The sequence below is a fragment of the Xiphophorus hellerii genome, chromosome 3, assembly GCF_003331165.1.
Source record: "Xiphophorus hellerii strain 12219 chromosome 3, Xiphophorus_hellerii-4.1, whole genome shotgun sequence".
NCBI lineage: Eukaryota > Metazoa > Chordata > Actinopteri > Cyprinodontiformes > Poeciliidae > Xiphophorus > Xiphophorus hellerii.
The window spans coordinates 22,843,533-22,864,681 of record NC_045674.1 but is presented as its reverse complement, the minus strand read 5'-3'; the positions used below and the strand labels follow the sequence as shown (position 1 = coordinate 22,864,681).

Here is a 21,149-nt window from a genome sequence, read left to right as displayed (position 1 = left end):
TAAGGGGTATTTTCAGTTGTTTTACACTTTTTGTTTAGTGCATATTTCCACATGTGTTATTCATAGTTTTGATGCCTTCAGTGTGATTCTACAATGTCAATAGTCATGAAAATAAAGGAAATTTATTGAATTAAAAGCTGTGTCCAAACTTTTGGTCTGTACTGTATAAAATTAAGCAATGAACACTGGTCAGATAAGACAAAAAAATAAATCTAACTTCACTCAAATTATAGCTTTTTAAAATGTTTATTAAAAAAATAGAAAACTTACATTTAAAAAAAAGTTATGCATTGAAATGCAAGTTGTTTACACATTATAACCCATCCTTCATACATCTGGGGATTTGGTGTGATGCAATGTGGTAATAACCCAGAAAATAGTTTGAAAAGTAGCATTGAAAACCAAGGAATAATATTAAGAAAAGCATGTTGGGTTTTGTACACAGGAGGCACATTCGACTTTCAAAACAAGTTCTCAAATTTCGCTGTGAATCTACTAAAAAACTTCCATATGTGGAAGCCCTCGCATTTCAGTAAACCAATGTGTAAATTGTAAAATATTAAGACCTACAACCATTTCGCAGATTTACTTACCAGAATAATAATAATAAAAAAAAAGAAAACATGATGGCAATACTGACATTTACCAACAGCAATAGTAGTCTGCTCACTGAGCTTGCACCTCAATAACCCTGGCAGTGCTTACTGAAACATATACAGAAAGCTCTGGCTCCACACAAGGAAAAAAAAAAAACAAAAAAAAACCATTTGGTCAGTTAAGAAGGCAGTTAACCTGCTGCTTTAACAGAATCAGAGCATTCATAAGGCAGAAAACAAGCACTTTGCTGGTATAAAATAGCACCAACTACTTCTGAAATGTCATGAGAAAAACATGACTGAAGATGGTTTTGAGCTCTGCTAAATAGTACTGGGGCTTAAAATAAAAATAAAACCTTTTGGACAGGCAGTTGGCAAAATTCAAGTGATAATGTGGAAAATTTCAAGTGAGTAAATGTTGTCAAGGGTTTTTGGCACATGTCTAACGTTATACCATACCATCTCCTTTTACAGGAAGGTCTCTCATACACACACAAACACACTTGCTTTGTCTAGGCCCTTGAATCAATCTATTGCACACATCAACGAAGGTTAAAAAAAATTATATGTGAAATAAAATCTCGGTAATATTGCACATTGTTGCAACAAAAACATAAGGTGGCAAAGTCTGCAGTATCGATGGTACCAATGTGAAAACAAAAACATTTTAAAAATCCTGGTGAGTCTAAAACAAGAGGGAAAAAAAAAAAAAAAAAAAAAAAGTTTATGACCAACATACCCACACACAAAAAGTGTACATTCAGACCAGTCTTCACAGTGTAAGCACTTGAGACAATGTCCGTTTTGTGCCATCACATCAAAAAACATTGTCAGCATTGCACTGCATAGGTAGAAGGAAAGTGTAGTGCTTCGCTTCGGTCCAGAGTACAATTTCTAGAAGAGACGCTGGACTTTTAAGAGCTCCGAATAAGCATTAGAGCTAAAGAGGGAGACACATTCAGAAGACCAAAACCTAATAATAAAAAAAAGGCTCAATAAAAATCAAAAAGTTCAAGGAGTGTCAGGCTTAAATGAACCACAACAGTACTATGGCACATGATGTTCAAATTGCATGGACACTAAATACTTAACGGTTCTGTAATCTGGAGATGAGGCCGGTGAGGCAGGCCCAGTAGGCTGATCACCAATTCATCAACTGAGTTTAGGCTGGTTTGAGGGCCACTGAGTTTAGACTGATAGACCAACATGAGCATGGTTAAGACCTTAAGAGTTTTTTCTGTTCTTTTGCATGGTCCTAGTAAGCAATGGGGTACGCCTCATACCAACTCGTGAATTGGGGGACAAGTGCAGATGCGCTTCGGAGACCCTTCAACAGCAGAATGTGTGCTACGACTGACTTCCATCATTGGCTCTGATTCAGAGCTGGGACCATGTCTTTCTTTCTGCGTCGCCACGTGTTGCGGTTGTACTGGTGCTGGTTCCTGAAGCATGGCACCACGTTGTGAGCTTGGTGAACCAGCCTGTGCTGCAGACTGAAGTTGCTTTGAGAGATATTATGGCATTGGATGTTACCAGTTTGGTTGTGCTTTGAGCCAAACTTGTGAGGCTCTAGTGAGCCTTGGGAACAGGATCTCTGGGCATACGGGTGGTGCAGCAGCCCACCTATCTGAGAGTGGTTTAGGTGGGCAAGGAGAGGGCTTGGTGGCTTAGTTTGCTGGGGGAATTGTGCGGCGTGCGTCGTGTGATGGTGCACAACGCTAATGGAAGGAGGGTTCTCGTGGTAGAACTGGCAATTGGAAGGAGGGATGGTGAGGTTTTCCGGGAGAGGCATTTGAACATGGGGTGCGGGGTGAGAAGTGTGCAAAAAGCTCGCTGGATGTGTGGCCGCCAGGTCAGTAGCCACCTGGATCACTGAATGGATTGAAGCCAAGGTGAGAGTATGGAGCTGGATAGAACTGTTGCTACTTTTTGGAGAGTCAGACTCCTAATGAAAGACAGAATAACAGAAAGCATTGAGGCTCAAACAAGGTGAAATAGAAGGCGGCATCTATAAGGGTTTCTCATTCAATTTTAACAACATTATTAGTAACCCAATTTAAAAAGTGAAACTCAGATTTCTTACAGTTACTCAGTTTTAAGCACACATTTCTGTTCAGTTTGATGATTATGGCTTAAAAGCTGATGAAAACCAGAATATAATTTTAGGACATAAAGTGTGGTTTTAAACAGAATGTTACTGCCATTGCATAACCTACAGACTCCAAGATTATCAATGGAGACTTCTGTGGGGGAGGTCAAAAGTTTGGAAAAGACGTGTGAATGTGTGAACTATGGCAGGTGTCAGTACTTCAGTAGCTACCACAAACCGATGTATCCAACTTATAGGCTACAACTTCTGTAGTCCTTTTGTTGAGCCATTTCTTAAGTAGAAAGATGTCTAACTTGGGTCAAGGAGAAAAATGTACAAACCTATCGCTCAGTATTTCAATGTCCTCTTTTCAGGTGCAGGTAAATTATGCATTTTATTGGGAGATCATTAAGTGCAATCACATAAGTGTTTTCTGAAGGTTAAACTGGAATTGAGAGGTAGTGCCAACCAGAAAGGCCCTACCTGATCCCCTTCATGCCAAACTGCTTTGCAGCAGAAGTTTGTAAAAAAAGGAGTCTGGACCAAGCACCCACTGAAAATACTGTTCACTACATGAATGTAGTTTTCTGTGGGTTTACATTTCAGGTTTAAAATTGTATTATTTTAAGAATTAACATTTAAACTTTTACCTGACTTGCATGTTTTCATTAGATGTAAGCCTTAATCACTTTACAGAAATGAGCATTTCAAATAACTCTGATAGTTTCAATTTCTACATTGAATTACTAAACTATATTAACTTAGTAACAATATTCTAATATATAAAAAGTGGTGCTAGCATTACATTTCTTCAAATGAAAACATAAACGGATACGGCCTTACAATGTCGCTCCCAGAGGAAGAAGATGAAAGTGAGCACGCTGAGGAAGACGAAGAATGGTGTTGAGGGCTGGGAGGAAACACGGGAGAAGGTGAAAGGGAGTCCGAGCTCAGAGGAGAGGGGGAGTCTCTTTGATCCTCAATCAGCATCATTCTGGCAAGCTCCTGCTCACAGGTCTCTACATCTATATAAAAAAAAAAAGCAACCATCTAGTTAAGAGATGTTCGTTATGACCAGACATCTTGTTAAGACCAACAAAAATGTCATCTTACAATAATAAAATTAAATTTCCCAAACAGAACATAAAAGCAATCCAAAGTGGAACACAGACTTACCATTGTTTTCCAGCTTGACACACTGTTTGGCTCCCCACTTCTTGATTATCCATTCCCTGTAGGACAGCACCTCTGGGCTAACTTTAACAATCCGTCCTAAAGTGCTGCAGCAACCCCAAAAATATAAGAAAACGCAGGTTACTCCCACACACTAAACCATGGAGAGACTTTGGCATTCAAATGCAAGTCACCAACCTGTCGTATTCTTTGTTTGGGTATGCATACAGAGGAGAAAGACCATGGCTCAAAACCATATATGCAAAATCAAAGACCTGCTTGACTTGCAGGACACCATATGAACTCCTGCCAACGTCGTTCCCTGTGAGGATCGGAACAGGGAGGTCAGCTATGCATCAGTAGGACAAAGTCAGTCTGAATACAAGTAGGATTTAAGTGAAGGCCATTCGATACAAACATGTTCAAGCAGCACTTTTTAAATAAAGGATTCAATCAGAAAGTTTTCAAAAAGAAAAATCAATGGTTAAAATAAGTTCACAATCAAAATTGGTTAGCTGCAAATGTTCAACTCCCTCCCTCATATTACCCATGTTGAATCTCAGAAATACTTAATTTTCTGCTTTTTGTAACTGAATTACCCTGCAAATGATCATAGAACTGTTCATTTAGTTGCAGATATCAATTCCACCTTCAGTCTGATTGCACTGATAACACTTTCACAGGGTTGATTCTGTCCAAACACTGCAGTTAATTACACTTTTCCGTCCAATTCTGACCTGGCTGCACAGGATCTTCTATGCAGAGCATGGAAGGCCGGTTTCCGTGGTCCATCGTTTTCAGCATCTCTTCCTTGGACAGGTAAGCTCCTCCATTCTTCACTCGGATGCCTGTTTTCATGTAGTTGAAGTCACGACCATAGAGCTCAAAGAACTCAATCAGCAGGATGCCCAGGTTAATGTTGGTGCGCCGTGTGTCAATCCGAGGATGTAACTAGTTGACAGGATAGCAACCATAACAGTTAAAAGTAGAAAAGAAACCTCAAAAATTTGAGCTCATGTGCTGGAAAAAATTTGTTTTTTGCAATTTTCATTATCCCTGCTGAACAACTTTGATTCAGGAAATCATATCGCGAAATGTCTAAAATGTATTTTAACTTAATTCCATGACAAAATGAAAGCTCATATTTAGGTGCCTCTGCCTTTCACAAATTAACTTGACTGAGCCACACCAGTGACGCTCGGATGCTTTATCTGAGAAGTTTCTTCCAAGAGGCTTACATTTCTGCAGCATAATCTTTCAAAATAATAAAAAAAATCAGCAAAATGTATTTGTATCCAAATAAACTACATGCATTTGAGTATTCAATTAATTATTCAGCTAGTGTGCCCTGAAAACAGCTCTGTAACACCAAAAGCGACTGTCGACTCTTTTACCAACAAAGTGCTCTGTTGACACATTTGCTATAAATGCTGCCGCATCTCCTTCCACATCAGGGTAAGAATGCTGGTCAGAACTTGAGCAAAATGTAGCCCAGCTGGGTGACATTTGAAAATTAAAATTTTATTTTTATTAGAAACTTTGTCAAAACACATCATTTTCCACTATGGCAATTTTCAAGCAAACTGGAATCCAATGGACCTTACCAGAGGAGCCGCTTTTCATTGGCTGATGCCCATTCTACGTGGTCACGTGCGTGGCCATTTCACAAACACACTTAGCTTCCCGTTAGCTAAGTACAGCATAATGGCAGAACTGATACAACTTCTACACCTTGAAGCCTGTCTGCTACACAGTCTTACGTTAGCTAAACAGATCAATATGCAATGTGTACTGCATCTGACATACACTAAAGATTTTATTTTAGCAGAAAAGGCTTTGGACTAAACTGTTACTCGTGTTAGCCACGCTAGCACCAAGTACAGCTAGTCAATCAACCATCACTGTGTTCAGGGAAGCGCTGATGAATAATCGAGAAATAAATATCAAGCCTGGAAACTTGATATTGTAACGGACTGAATGTTATGTTTTTAACGTAATCTTTGCTCGTCTTGCGGGGAGCAGGCGGTTGCCACGGTAACAGGTGTGCTTAAACTACAGAGAGAGAGAGAGTAAAAAGGTACGAGTGGTTTTGAGTTGATCACCTGCTCGGGTTATTTTACCTTTGTTTACCTTTGCTGTGGCGCATTACAGCCGCTGTAGTTTCTAAACGTTGGACTAATTACCTCATTCGTTTGTGAGTTTACGTCATTCACAACAAACATCAAATAGAACAAATATATTTCATAAAATTTTAACAAACAAATGGCTTCTACCGCGATAATTATGTGAAATTAAATGAATTATATCCCAGCTTCAGAAGATTTGCCTTTACCTTTACAGAGCTCTTTGGTTCCTCCTATCAGTCTGTAGCTTCTCATATTGAGGTCATCAAAAAAAATTTCAGATCTACCATAACTGACTGACACCTGCTGGCCTCAGGTTTGCAACCAGCTTGTGACTGAGAAACCAGTAACCTCCTCCCAGATGATGACATGAACTTGTTAGTTACTCTGTCCATTATAGTAGCTGATATATTGTGAAAATCCGGTAGAAATGATGCACTAATCGAGTCATGTTTACATAGAAACAACGCACCGCGAGGCTGTGTTTGTGAGACTTGCTGTCACGTGGGTCGGTTGTGGGCGGAGCTTGGTAAGGTCCATGGAGCATTTTTTTATTTATTTTTTTAATCACTAGGTAGGGTGCAGGGCTTATCAGTGTCCAAACTAGGCAACATTCATCTCTACTCAACTTTACCAGACAAAAGACCATATAAAAACCACTCGGTGTAAGCCACAGCACTCACAATAGGGCACTCCCATCACCATCTTCTTGGGTGGCTATTGAGATAAACATCATCAACTCCCAAGCTTAATGTTCTATATGCCATGGAGCCTTGAGCTCACTTTCTTTGGCATTTTTTACATTACATTTTTAATAGTACGACATTTTTCCTCAACAGATTATACAACATCACAAAAACAGCGAGTCAGTATTAGCATGTCACAATGGAAAGGCACATTTTTGTAACATGAATACTGCATGTGTGTTTGCGCACCTGCAAGAAGCTGATGGCCATTAGTATAAGGCTGTATGAGCTGATGCCTCCAGTAAAGACTTCGTTCAGATCCCTTTGCAAGAGAAACTGCTTCAGAACGAAGATCAAGGGTGGAAGAACTGTGTATTTCTACAAAACCAAAAGGAAGGTTACAAATCCAAACATTTATAATGGGCCCTTTAAAAATATGAAGTACCTGAAACTGACCTTAAGGTAGCTTTTGATGAACTGTGCTGCTTTCACTGCAGTCTCCACATTAAAGCTGATGTCCACTTTGACCTTGGTCTTATGATCAGTGAGTTTAATAATTGGAACCTGAGATCAAGAATTACACATGCAAATCATTTAAAAGAGGTTCGTTTGACAATTTTCTGAATAAACTCACCCGTCAAAGGTTTAAAAAAAAAGAACAAAAAAAAGGAAAATCTTTAGACTACTCACCGTAGCTTTGTCAAGGACTTTGATAGGATAATTGCCGGCCACATTGTGTTTTTTAAGAGCTTGCTCGAGATCCTGAAGTGGGGGATGATCCCATTTCCCAAACACCACAAGGTCAATGTCACTGAGGAGATAAAACATGCAAACATCAGCTACCTAAAGGTTTATCTATACCTGTGGTAGGTATTAGTACACAGACTTTATGGTGCTTCAAAGCAAACAACTGCACAAAATGTATATTATCCATCTCATTTCGTATCTCCACCTCCACTGTGGAAAATTATATAACAAATATCAAAAATCAACTTTCTGCTTCCATGCAGACCAAAGTGAAGCAGGCAAAAACAAATAACTCTACTTTTGGTACATCAGTATTTAGTGATGTTCCACTTCCAAAAAAATAAAATCATTAAAAGAAATATTTATTCAGAGATGCAGGGACAAACAAAAAAAAAAATACCTTGTAGGAAGATATAGACCTGTGCTGAAGCTGCCAAAAATTTGCACCTGCAGAGAGATGAAACAATACAAACCAGATTTAAATTCTAATACATTTAAATCATTTTCAATATAGACAAAGCTTTTTTTTCATGCTAAGGCTTTCAGGCAGTGGGAAAGTGTATCACTTTAATAAAATATGCCAGTCTTGAAGCCTATCTATTTCTGAGGACTCAAATAAGGCTAGAGTGTGGAGAATATTCAGGCTTATAAGAATGGCTGGAAATCCAGACAGTGCTAGCAAAAAGATAATTCAGTGGCATTGGTTTTAAAATCATTTATCGACACTGATGGATAAATTAGGTTTGTCCAACAAAATTGACTTGTGATCTGCAAAGTTACATTTGTACAAAGCTATCCAAAATGAACTCTTGCTAATGCTCAAGAAGTCTTACATTAGTGTTATGATGGCACTGTAATTGTAGAATGTTTCAAGTGAATGCTTAGAAAACACTGAAGAGAAAAGGTTAAAAATTGGAGCTATGTCATTTGCTTAGGATGTGAACAGCACTACCTTTTGGTGATTAACTTGAGAATTCAGTAGAACACTTCAGTGAAATATGGCCCCCCAAACAGACGAATCAAAGCAGGATTCACCAGAGATACTCCCAGTATTCAACTGTGCTACACTCTCCTGTTCCACTCACCCGAGCTGTAGGCCACAAATCCTTGATGACACTTTCTATTCTGTTCACTACATCCCTTCTCATGGCCTCCTCCTCGGGTCTTGGGGACATGAAGCTGAAGAAGTCCATTATTTCCTCGTGTAAACTGAAAAAGAAAGAGAGAAAAAAACTCAATTTAAACACGTTAAAATGCTCACGTGAAAAAGGAGACAACGTGTTCCGTATCCATTAATACGGCAGGTGGTAATGATAAACCATTATGTTCTCTTACCCATTAATGCCCGGGCTGTAGCGCCGGGTTTTCCACAGGCTATAGGAAGAGTCTACGTAGTGGGCATTGATGTCGTAGGAGAGGAGCGGGTTGAAGCCGTGGAAAGTGTTGGCCCTGTTCAGCTGCCTCCTGCGGCCGGGTGGATGTGATTGATAGTGGTGCTGCTTGCTCCCTGGATGGTTCTTCATCCCTGTGGGGGTGTGGCCGCCGGGCTGTTGCATGCTGCGACAGTGTTGCTGAACAGCGTGAAAAGGCTGTCTGAGGCTGTTCTCGTTCACCTTCCGCTCACCGTAGTGCAAAAACTGCTCGGCCTCGTCCGCCGCGCTGTCGATCTGAAGCGAGGAGCCGTGGGGAGAGGAGCTGTCGGCCTCCGAGTCCAGAGAGGAGGAGGACGGTGACAAGGAGCCCTTCCTCCGGACACTTCCCCTCTCTCCGCCGCCGCTGTCTGCCCGCGGCAGTTTACCAAACACAGTCCCGGGTGTCGGCACTACATGCCCGCAGCTCTCGACGTAAGAGCCCAAGTTTGCATTTAGTACCGCAAAGTTGCGCTGGTGGTGAGGCTGGTTGTCGAGGCCGGAATTTGCTCCGAATGCCTGTGAGGGCTCCCAAATCTGCATCCACAGGGAATTGGCCGGTCCCTTCTGCTCCGGTTGAATCCAAACGGTCCTGCGATCCATTGGACTCGAGTTTACCGAGAACCGTCCACACAGAAATAACCAACGCAAGCAACTTCGCAATTTGACACTTTACACTCTAGGACACGAAAGAATCACGCGGTGCCGTTTTACAAGATTTTTCCAAAAAGCTTCATGTCTGGAGACTGGTTTGATTTGTCAAGCGGGTCGGCCGAACTCCTCTCCCCTTAAAAGGCAGGCAATATGGCGCAAGCAACACCACTACGGTTCACCAACCGCTCATCTCTCAGGGATTTAAATCTTTGAACACACCCACACTACGCTGGAGGAAGTGTCGAGTTAGACACATGTAACCAGAAATACCGGAAGTTAGACTATTAAAGCTTCTCTTTACAAAGGCGTACATTGTTGTACCACTAAAATAACATTGATGATAATAATAATAATACATATCAATAAACTATAAAAAAATATGCATAAGAAACATACATTAACAATAAGGTTACTTTTAAGCAATATTTGTTGTTTTTTTCTACTTATTTTGGCAGTCAAAACCGGAAACAAATCGTTTTCTATGTGACAAATACAGGCGGATGCGTGAGATTAATGTCTGTGAACATAGACTTAGAAAACCTAGATACTAAGCAACATACCGAATATGCAGCCTGTTCAAAGCTCAATCATATTAATTCACACTGCACATTTTTAAATGTTATTTCATTGATAAGAGTTTTGTCCAAAACTCACCAGATGACATCACAACTGCTGTTCAGAAGTGGATTTAGAACTCTTTGCTTTGCAGCAAAGAGTTCCCCACTAAGTCCTCTCCAGTATTTAGTGGGATCCTGGAGAGCAAGTTTCGTTTTTCTGTAAATGTTAAGCGTCAAATTCAGAGTTTACATACACAACATAAACCTCCCATAAACAATGAAGGAAAGCCACAGTTCATACTGGACAGTTTCCAACTGCTCATCAAAAAACTTTTAGGCTGGATTATCTACACTGATCTCATCTATGGTTTGATCAAATTTAAAATTAGAATCAGTACCACCCCAAAATTCATTTGAATAAAAATAAACAGTAAGAAATAAAACACCACACGGGCAGGCGTTTTATCTATTTTGTCAAATAATTTTTTCTTGTTTCTTCTTCTTGAGTGGTGTAGTCAATCTAAGGGCCTCCTAAAAGGTTTGTTAGGATTGTCAGTTCTCTATCCTCCATTGGTTCTTTAAAACAACATGTAGCTTTAAAGTCACAAAACACCAAAAATCCTTGCAAAATACAAACCTGTATTTTTCCTCCTATTATTTGAGGGCATGGCTGAAAGGGTCAAACATAAAAAGCACATTAAGAACATACCAATTAGAAACAACAGCGAAAAGATCTATTTATGCAAGATGTGTTCATTTTAATTAGAAAAGATAAAAGCTTCTGAAGAAAACTGTACAAAACATTTACTTTGGCAAAACAAGAAATTCAATATTTCTAATTAATATACACCAGCTTCACAGTTTAGCACACTGTACATATTGTAAAGTATTATACCGTACTTTGTTACCTGAAAATTGTACAATGTCAAATAGTCTACTATGTCTAGCTCTAGTGCATTTTTTGCAGGATGTAGTAGACTAAACTTTAGAAAATAAAAATTCTTGGACCCCCATAAAAGAAAATATTTTGCTCCAAAGACTTGCAAATTTAAATGCAATTTAAAAACAAATTACATTTATAAAGTCTGAAATTATTTGAAACAATCTTCTTTAAATGTGGACAAAAATATTAAAATGGAGTTCAATACACCCTGTAGTATTACAAAGAATACAAACCTTTTAGTCGCTACTCCTGCTTACATGGTAAACAACTATATTAAGGATGCAGGCTGTAAATCAATATTGAGGTATTTGTCTTGTCTTAAAAATAGTTACGCACAGAAATGATGGTTAATGTGGTTTAGTACATTTTCAGCTCCTGACATTTCTGCAAATAGATGCTATTTGATTAATGCAACTTGCGACAGCAGGAGGGACGTTCTGTGGAGCCTCGCCTCTCCACTCAGCCAAAGCATCCAGGGCTTGTTTGGGATTGCAGGGAGATAGCTCATAGATGCAATAAATAGCTGCTAACTGGACCGTCCAAGGCACCCCTGCAAGAAAATGATATTGCATGATTAGAACACTTCCGAGGATCTTTGCGTAACCATTACTCTTAACGGTTTTGGTCTGTTTGGCTGGGTTACTACAGCTGAACAAAATTTGTCAGTTTTCGCTGAAGCCCCATACCTTCAGCTTGTCCATGCCTTCCAAATGTGTTGATGATATTGGCCACAGTGACCAAAGAGGAAACAGAACCTTCTTTAAGGCCCAGCTGACCGAGCCGTCCTGTTTAAACACAAATGTAATCAGACTCTCCTCTGTCTAATCATAATCCATTTTAATCATTAGTCCAAGTTGGCATTAATATACAAGCAAAGAAACAAACCACAGACCTATGAGTCGAAGTACAGTAGCAACAGTCTCATCTCGAACTGGTTCTTGCTGATCTCTTGGCTGTAGAACCCAGGCGTTCATTAACGGCCACAACTCTTTGCTGACAGAATACAATGAACAAGAGCATCCATAAATAAGAATATTATAAAAAATGTATTCTATCATGAGTATGTCCTATGTCAAGTATTTATTCACTGTTGTGATTTTGGTCAACAATTAAACAAAACCCAATATTTTCTGAAACAATGTAACTAGATTAAATGCTTTGGCGCTTTTCTACTCATACCACCCACTCCTAGTGCTTTACACTAGTCATATTCACCAAACTGCATTCAGAACGCTTACATATTCATATACTGATACAAAGAAACACATCTTTGTATACCTCACCCGAGAGCATATTGACATGAGGTGGCGGTAGATGAATCGTCCATGATTTTGTATGCCGTAACATTACAAAAACATAACTCTCCCCTATTAAAATTCAAATTTCAATGTTTTTTTTTTTGTTTTGTTGTAAAATTGTAATTTTCAGAGAAATTAAGATTTCATTATCCGTCAGCCATAAACATCAAAATGATAAGAAAAAGAGCCCTAAAATATTTCAGTTGTGTGTAATGACTCTAATATATATATATATATACCTTTTGTAGTAGAACAAACAAAAGATACTGAACTTGTAAATACAAAGAAGGTCCGTATGTTGGAAAGAAAGAAAAAGATAAGAGCATACCCCAGGATGTGCTCATAGGTCCATTTCCACTTTTTGTGTGAACACAGGAGATGCAGTGTGAAGATTTGTTCCCAGGCTCCAGCTCCAAGGTCTTCTCCATAGCGCATGTGCTTCGTAAAAGACCGATTGTTTCCTGAACTGAGTTCCGTCAGAGTTCTAAGGATCAGCTGGTCAAGGTCACAAGGAGGATTCTATGTTGATGGTAGAAGGGGAGACGTGGTTTCAGTAAATCACATTAGATTCACATTGCCTAACATCATATAACTAATGACGCCATCACTGAGCATCATACTGATGTTATGTTTTTAATCGAATTGTAGTTGAATAAAGAGTGAGGCTCCTGTACTAATTGAAGCCACTAAAACCCCACTTGTTGAGAGTCGCCTCTGATTAATAATAACTGGAGCATGGGTTAATTCTAAAATAATCAGTTACTGTGTTTTGATTTTATCATATACAGCATTTTTAACTGCTTTGTTGCTGCTATGTGTCATACAATTAAACGACTTAAATATTTGCAAAAGAACCAATTGCATGAAGTCACTTTAGCAGTATACCTTTTCCCATCCAAGGAAAGCTGACAGGCAGCCAAGAAGCCCTTCTGGTGCTTTCAGTTGGGTAATAACATGAATGGCCTGGCACAGTAAGCTGCCGTGTGACAGAACATTGGGCCATGTCGTCACCATAAACAAGACCAGTTTTGCCGAATCTGGGAAATCTGAAAAGGTAAAACAGCATAAAATAAATCATCACAAAATTTGAAAGTTAGACATAAAAAGACAAGAAAAAAAGATTTTAGGACTCATTTATATGTTAGATAATTTAAACCTAATCGTGTTTTAAAGTGGAAGTACACAAATATGAATATTAGGTTTCTGTAAGGGGAAAAAAAAAACTGCCCACCTTCAACAAGAATGCTGTAGGCTAGGATACGAGCCTTCTCCCAATACTTCTTCTGTCTACAGATGCCTATGTAGACTCGACAGAGGGCTTGTAAGTAGTTTAGACAAAGGGCATTCTTTTCAGCCCTTAGTTTGGTCAATATGGCCACAATCATTTCATCTACCTGGAGCTGGTGAGAGAAAAGACAACATTTAAAATTTGCATAAGAACAATATATTTCTTTGTTAAAGTGGCAGTATTATGTAAAGTTAACATTTTAAAAAAAACAACTTTATATCATGTTATAGTGTTATTCCCTCATTAAAAACACACCTGGAGTGTTGCTGATTCTTTCATGCATGTTTGAGAAATCCCTGAATCTCCTGTGGTAGCCATTCGGAGGAACATTGCCTGTTTATGCCACTATTAGACTAGCGACAGCAGCAAGGTCAAACAGGAAGTTCAATCTCCATTTGTGACTTCGAAAAGAGTGTGCATCATTCGAAGTCTTTTCTGTGTTCTCTGCCAGACATTCGAAAACTGAAGTACTGCTACCCTACAGTATATATTAAGTTTTTATTTGGCATATCAAGGACGATGAAACTAATTTAAGTATTAATTTAAAAAATATATGAATAAGGTTTTTATCTTTTAGAAAATTAAATAAGTAAAATTGTGTTGAATCTAGGGGTGAAAAAATTTATTCAGCTAAAGAGATGAGAGAAAACACTATAATTGGTAGGGACGTACCGACATGAACATTTACTCCAATACTGATATTCAATGTTAATATTGTAGTTGTGGCCAATAACTGATTTTTGCCAATATTAGACATGCATATTTCTCTACGCTTTTCACACCTTGAAGAAATGACCCAACAGCTGACTTTGCTTCTCTGCTTCAATTAAAAACAAATACTATATGACCAATATCCGTCCCCTGCAGAAACTCAAACAAAAAATACCAACAAAATGGAAATAGACATTATTAATATCATCCAAGGAGAGTTTAAATTTGCTCTACATAAAACAGTGTAAACTCGCTGCATGTTAATCATTTTGCAGCCTGTTTGCAATGAACCCTAACTTAATTTTGTTGATTAATCAAGGATTGCCTAAAACTGTGGCACTTCTTTTGTCAAAAATGAACAGACACAGAGAATTTAAGAAATAGTCTGCATTCCAGGCTTAGCCAAAGTCAGCCATTAACCACTGTACTCACCAAGCTATGTCTGCATATGCCAGAGATGACCTCTTTCTCCTCTTCTCTCAGGATAGGCTTTTTGGGCAGATTACCAACATAAAGGTGGCTCTGGACAACAGGCAGCAAATCGAAGCATTGTTTTTTAATTTTGTTTAAATAGTCAACAATAAGATCCTGCTCAGCTGGTTCTTCAAATTCTATGCATGGAGATGATGTATTGCTTTTCTTCGGATCTTTTGCCACAGTACTGGAAGAGGCTGCCTCATTGCCACTGTGTAAAGAGAAGGAAGACTCCTGTTTGTCAGTAACATCTGCAGAACTGCTGTCAAGCTTTGGGAATTTACTGTTTTTGGACTGGGACGAATCGCCAGCAGGTCTTTTTTCTCCCCTGGTCTCTGTTTTTGTGAAGGCTGTTGAAGCAGAGCTGATGGTTTTGAAGCCTGATCTCTGATTGTCCGTTGTTTTAGGTAATACTAGATTCTCTGATGAACACATGCTAAGATTGACATTACCTTTCAAAATGTTAAGAGTCCAGGTACAGGCCGAGGAACCGGGGTCCATGGTATTTAGAATGCTCATGGACTTTTCTTGAGGTGGACTGGTCGAAGACGAAGGGGAAGAATTAACTGCTTTGGCAGGCAAGCGACCAGGAACTGGCAATGCATGTTTTGGAGTGGCTGAGCTAAACTGGAGTGGTGAGGAGGGGACTCCATTTGGATGGGTTGGACTGGTCAGGGAAGAAGAATAGCTGAGCTGCTGACTGTTGGGTGTTGAAAGGAATTTTACTGGAGTGGTAGAAGCTGAGCTATCCATCGGTGAAGGAAATGAAAGTTTTCCAATTGCGTGGCTTGGGTTGATTGGCTTTACTGCCTTAGGAGGTGTTGTTATAGGGGTCAGGACTGGGGGAAGTGGAGGACCCATTTCCGAGAGAAGATGGCTGATGGACTCTGGTGTTTGAGTTGCCATTGGACTGCCCACTGGTGTAACATTTTCCTCACCATTTGTATGTAAATCTGGCTGTTCATGGACTGGTGTAAATGTCTCCAAGCTCTGGTTTTGTTCTTTTGTGGCAGAAGAAATCTTATGACTTGAAGTAGTAGGATCAGAGTGAAGTTTGTTGACAATTTCCTTTTCTGAGGTGAGTAGATTGTTCTTTGCAACTTTCTTTTTGTCGTTAGCTTTTTCCGTGTTTGGGTCAGTTTCCACAGGAAGCAATTTTACTTGAGATAACCGACATGAAGGACTTAACTGTCTACAAACAGAATGTATTTTGTCTTCCAAAGATTTACAGTCAACAGTTATTTTTTCTGGGGACAATGAAGAAGCACTATCAGGTGTACTGGTACTTTTTGTTTCCTCTTTGTCAAAATCCTTTGGCGATAGAGCTATAGAATTTGCTTTTTCATGTTCCAGGTCAGAACGGGACCCCTCAACTTCTCTGTTCAAAACCGGAGACTCTTTAGGAGACAAAGGTTTATCACGGACATTGAGGTCTGAGGGTGAAGCTGTCACATCAACTTCTCTAGGAACTTGCACTGCATTCCCTTCATTCTCCCCAGAGCAATGGACTCCAGCATCTACTTCCATTCCCTCTTCAAGGTTTTTATTTAAGACACAACTCATGCTGTCACTGCTGCTTGGTGGGGATTCCTCTGGCATTTCTGAGTCTTTGCAGAGAGCCCCTGAGGCAGTGAGATTTGCACTGTCCTGACAAGAATCCACATGACCTTTTTGGTTGTCTGTGACACTGGTGTCTATCAAAGATTCTTTGCTTTTAAATTGGGCAACACATTGTTCATTTTCTGCTTCTCCAGAGTTTGCAGTTGCATCTCTTTCCCCATCAGTAACAACTGTTGTGACATCAGGAATGTCACCTGGACTCATATCTACATCCATCTTTATAACAGTATCCGAATTGTTTTCTTTTGCCTTTTCAAAAACCGTTCCAGTATCACAGATATCTGTACTTTGGTTGTTGGGATTTTCACTATGGGAATGCTCCATATCTTCATCTGGTAATGCGAGAGCTTCTTCTGAAACATTACTAAGTAATAATAAAGACTGTGGCAGTTTGGGTGGGAACACGTTTTTTAGAGAACTGTTGTTCTTATGAGCTTTATTTGAGCTTTCATTCAGTTCAGCACTACCGCCCAAACCACAGTGTCCAATGTCTTTTTTATCTGAAATGTGTTCCAGGATGTCCACATTATCTTTTTTGTAAAGTGACAGAGATTTTGGACTGTTGAGATGTAGTGGTGATGTTTTAGAGCTTGAAGGCTGATCTTGTTTAGGAAGTTGAACATCCTCAGAAAGTTCAGGACTGTCATTCTTTTCTTCACCATCCATCTCTTTTGGTGAGATGGTTGGTGCTGCGCCATCTTCTACACTGGTGTCCTGAAAGATAGAAGCAAAAGTATAGCAGTGAAATAAACTTTATGTGTATAAAAACAGAATTGTTTAATAGGTGACTGTACACAAAAAGGGTGACTTCAGTTAGTAAAAAGCATATGAAGCTGCACATAGCTAAAAAAAAAAACAATAAAAACTTCTCACCGATTCTGAAAGCGGAGATATGCAGGGGGGCAGTGGTTTTAAAAAATCCCTTATTTCATCAATAGATACATAAAGGTTGTCTTTGATGGGAGATGACTCATTATTTTTATTTTTTTGGGGTGACTCTTTGCTCTTTTTCAGTGTGTTGTCTTGATTCAAGTGGTGGGTAGATGCTTGGTGCTTGCACGAGTCCTGCACTCGAGGACAAGGTTTCAACTTTGTGAGAGCAGATTTGGTCTCGACATGAAGACCGGTCGATACCCTGATGGTCTCAGAAGCAGAGGTTGACATTTGCCTTTCACTAGCCTGCAGTTTGGTTTGTGGAGAAGGAGGAAGGGCCCGCCTATAACCAAACTCTAACATAAAAGGCAAACAAGACCGTGAGAACATAAAAAGACATGCATTTCTGTTTTATCATACAAGTGCAGAAGAGGTGTTAATGATGACCTCACCAGGTGACATGGATATGTTTGACGATTGCTCGTGCTCTGAATCCACACATTCCCATAAACTCTGCAGCAGCAGTCGCACCTTTCCTGTAAAGTACGTAGACAGATTTTTTACAAAGAAAAATTCATTTTGGTTTTAGGCTTAGTCATGATGCAAATCGAATGAATCATCATAAAAAGAGCCATCATCATACCTTTGTCAACTTTTGGTTCTGCTCTTGTTTGAGTTGTAGAGCTCCTATAGTCTGTTTTTTTTAAAGACACAATTAGATTATTTACAATGTTTTTGTTGGATATTTATTTACTTTATAAGCAAAAATTAAGCAAACGCTTTGACACGTTTGTTTTGCTTCTTAATTCCCAATAAACAGTAAAAATGAGACGCCATCACAAATTAAGAATAATAAAAAAAAGGTTATGCATTCTGTACCTTTACATCTTTCTCTTTCCAGTTTTATCAGTCTCACCTACAAGAAAATTTTAAAGACAATCAGTCAGTTTGACTATTTGCCCCCCCTTTGACCCCAAGTCTGCAGTTCCCTTTAGTGCTTTCACTGTACCTGGAGGTCACTAACGTTCCTTTCAAGCAGAATCTTCTCATTGGTCAGCTGAGATATTTGATAATTCTGTTTAGAAATCGAGTCTGAAATAATTTTAGAAGAAGTAGAGTTAAGAACCCGCCAAAGAAAAAATAAAAAACAAGCTGTCTCCAACCAACAGACTCTGCAGATAAAGTTTCAGCTCATGTCAGAAAATACTTCTGAAAATACTAATGTCTAAATCTCACCTTTGAGCACGCTAACTTTGTTTTCCAGACTATCCTTCCTGTCAATCAGAAAAGAACATTGCTTAACCATTACCCACGACAACAAAAATACACACCAAGTGTGAGTAGCATGGAAATAGTTGTTCTTCAGTAACAAAACAAGCTGAACTCTTACATGTTTGTAATGATGGCATTCTCCTTTGTCAATTTATCAACCTTCTTTGCTTGTTCCTGAGATTCCTTTAAAGATGCCTGATTTGAAAAAAAAAAAAGGTTTACAAAGATATTGAGGAGATCAATGTTTTGGTCAGTAAAATAATCATGAATTTTCGATGTTTGTTTACGTTTTACCTGAGTTTTTAATAAATCATTTTCAACAGCTGCTTTCTCTCTTTTCACACGTGCATTTTCAAGACCCTGTGTTTCTGTTAAATCTAAGAGTTCAACACACACAAAGAAATACTTAGCATACTGTTAATATCTTAGTAGAATTTACTGAAAATAACTGCAATTTACCTTTCAAACATTTCAGCTCATCTCTAAGCGTTTCATTCCTAAGAAATAAGAAGAGTTACAGTGAGTTTTTCACCATGACAGAGACCCTTTTATCCATACTCCCTAACAATATCTCAAAATAGCTGTTGGACCTCTTTGTTCATATTCTATTTTATTAGGATGTTATGTGACAGACCAGAAGAAAATAATGCATAGATAGGACATGAGAATTCAGATTTGTATTTTTTTCAATAAAATTAAATTATAAAAACTATAGAGTGAGTTTATTTTCAGTCCTAATCCAACTTCCTTATAGCTGCACTTATCGCTGCAAGTCTTTTGGGGTATACCTCTCCTCTCCTAAATTTACAAATCACAAGTCTGACATATTCCGCCCAAATGAATGCAAGCAAATACTACTTTATGGTGATCAATCAGACACAACCCCAGTTAAATACAATCCAGTTTCTGTATGCCACATGACACAATATGGAAAATTTCAAAGGGTAGGGGAACTGGAATTGCAACCAAAACGGTCACTTACTCAGTCAACATGTTGCTCTTTTCCTGCTTTAATTTGTTCATGTCTTCAGACAGCTGTTCATAGGCCTTAAGTGCACCCTATAAAAATGAAAAAATATAGGCGAGTTAAGTTTTGTACATTAGAAGCAAAAGGCAGATTCATTTAAGGAAAACTATTTTCTTTATTTTATTTGAGGAGAGATAAGATCTACCGTCTTCTCTTCCAGTTCGGCCTGTACAGATTCATAATCTGCTGTCTTTTTCTCCAATGTAAACAACCGCATCTGCAGTTCCTCCAGTTGCTCTCGAAGCCTGATGGAGTCACTGCAAACATTGATATGTAATGAAAAAAATTTAAGCTTTTATCAAATTTAAGGAAACAATTAAAAGAGTTATAGTAAAAGCTGTTTTTCACTCATTATTATTAATTCTTTTGCATGCTTTTATTCTACATTTTGTTTTTTAAAGTTTTGCTTTTTGTCTGCTTTTAAGTTCATACTTGTTTATTTTACTTCTGAGATGTTAAGTAATACTAAGTAAGTGCAAAGTAAAACTATCTGCATAGAGATTAGCTGAGTGAAATAACAGAATGGAATTTATTTTTTTTCCCCTTAAGTCTATTTTCTGGCTATAATTATGAAAGCAATGAAACATATGTAATAACAATAACAATAACAATAACAATAGATAGAAACAATTTAGTCACGATAAGCTTAGTCTATCTTTTATTCCTTTAAAACTTTTATCTCGGCTCCTGAAGTAAGCGGATTTATCTGCGTTTGGCTGACTTGTCACCATGACAACTCATCTTGAAGCCGATACTCACTCGGTAGCTGCTATTTTCTGTTTCAGAGCAAGAAATGATGCGACGTACTCCGTTAGGCTCTGCTCAATAAAATAAGAGACACACAAAAATATAAAGGTGTAAGTATGTGTAATCATCAACATGCTAAATTCAGATTTGAGACCGTTAACGTGGTTAATGACTAGAGAGTCTTTAAAGAGTCTTTCCTGTCTAAGAAGCCAAGACTAACCTGGTGCAAAACAGAGCAGTTCTGACAACTCCCAACTGTCGCATCCGCGGCAATTGCCGCCGTTTTGGCCTGAGTGTCTCCTGGCATCATGGCAGGACCATTACTTCCACAACGAAGCACAATGTACTTAATAAACAGACTTTCAAAGAATCAACGGTCGGTGTCACACATTTCAAACAGGACCAAAACAACTTCACGTTTTCGCGTCTCCCACGTTGATCAAGGCCCCAGTTTGGACCCTGCAAGCTTGAGGAGCTTCGGAAAACGCCTGTAAAATTTGTCACTTAATTATACCTCTCTATGAGGTATATTCTTCCTTTTTATTGCATAAAAACAACAATAGCATCCGTATAAAGGTTTAATGTTTTTTGTGTGTTTGTGCTAGCTCTGAGTTTAAGATTTGTTTTATGGTATGGTATTTTCATTCAGGCAGTTTGTTGTGGCGAAAGACTCTACAAGATACGATTGCGACTCAACATGTACCCTGTAGGGGCCGCATTTAAGTTTCATTTTACCGTTTGAATTATAATTTGCGGCGCTTAAATTTGACATAGTGATAATAAAAAAAAAGTGATTCACCTTTTATATTGAAACAGCGGAAAGTATGTTGGTGTCAAACTGTATTCTTCAGTGCAGTAATGA

At 38.7% G+C, this 21,149-nt stretch overlaps 2 protein-coding genes across 2 annotated transcripts; both read right to left on the bottom strand.

Moving 5' to 3' along the window:
- Positions 1-227: 227 nt before the first annotated feature.
- Positions 228-9,754, bottom strand: LOC116717768 (terminal nucleotidyltransferase 4A-like). Its single transcript, XM_032559365.1, has 11 exons — positions 8,750-9,754; positions 8,500-8,623; positions 7,815-7,861; positions 7,358-7,478; positions 7,124-7,231; positions 6,917-7,045; positions 4,596-4,809; positions 4,057-4,180; positions 3,862-3,965; positions 3,529-3,710; positions 228-2,541 (listed from the first exon to the last, which is right to left on the bottom strand). The coding sequence occupies exons 1-11, from the start codon at positions 9,424-9,426 to the stop codon at positions 1,960-1,962; spliced, it is 2,412 nt and encodes an 803-aa protein (XP_032415256.1). The 5' UTR covers positions 9,427-9,754; the 3' UTR covers positions 228-1,959.
- Positions 9,755-10,770: 1,016 nt separating this feature from the next.
- On the bottom strand, positions 10,771-20,730 carry ice1 (KIAA0947-like (H. sapiens)). The gene is made up of 20 exons (XM_032559417.1): positions 20,508-20,730; positions 20,300-20,358; positions 19,686-19,797; positions 19,496-19,572; positions 18,973-19,010; positions 18,808-18,890; positions 18,632-18,708; positions 18,478-18,515; positions 18,251-18,333; positions 18,121-18,157; positions 17,885-17,935; positions 17,694-17,777; positions 17,242-17,597; positions 14,707-17,082; positions 13,507-13,675; positions 13,161-13,321; positions 12,604-12,794; positions 11,870-11,970; positions 11,664-11,762; positions 10,771-11,527 (listed from the first exon to the last, which is right to left on the bottom strand). The coding sequence occupies exons 1-20, from the start codon at positions 20,595-20,597 to the stop codon at positions 11,346-11,348; spliced, it is 4,464 nt and encodes a 1,487-aa protein (XP_032415308.1). The 5' UTR covers positions 20,598-20,730; the 3' UTR covers positions 10,771-11,345.
- Positions 20,731-21,149: the final 419 nt, after the last annotated feature.

What these genes read in the sequence shown, in the direction of transcription:
- LOC116717768 (XM_032559365.1), bottom strand. Translation starts at nt 9,426, where the DNA reads ATGGATCGCAGGACCGTTTGGATTCAACCGGAGCAGAAGGGACCGGCC. An exon ending in ATTTGTGGCCTACAGCTCGG is followed by an intron (nt 7,862 to 8,499) that starts GTGAGTGGAACA and finishes ATCTCTCTGCAG; the next exon opens with GTGCAAATTTTTGGCAGCTT. An exon ending in GGTCTATATCTTCCTACAAG is followed by an intron (nt 7,479 to 7,814) that starts GTATTTTTTTTT and finishes TTATCTCCTCAG; the next exon opens with TGACATTGACCTTGTGGTGT.
- ice1 (XM_032559417.1), bottom strand. Translation starts at nt 20,597, where the DNA reads ATGATGCCAGGAGACACTCAGGCCAAAACGGCGGCAATTGCCGCGGAT. An exon ending in CAGAAAATAGCAGCTACCGA is followed by an intron (nt 19,798 to 20,299) that starts GTGAGTATCGGC and finishes CAATGTTTGCAG; the next exon opens with TGACTCCATCAGGCTTCGAG. An exon ending in TATCTCCGCTTTCAGAATCG is followed by an intron (nt 17,083 to 17,241) that starts GTGAGAAGTTTT and finishes TCTATCTTTCAG; the next exon opens with GACACCAGTGTAGAAGATGG.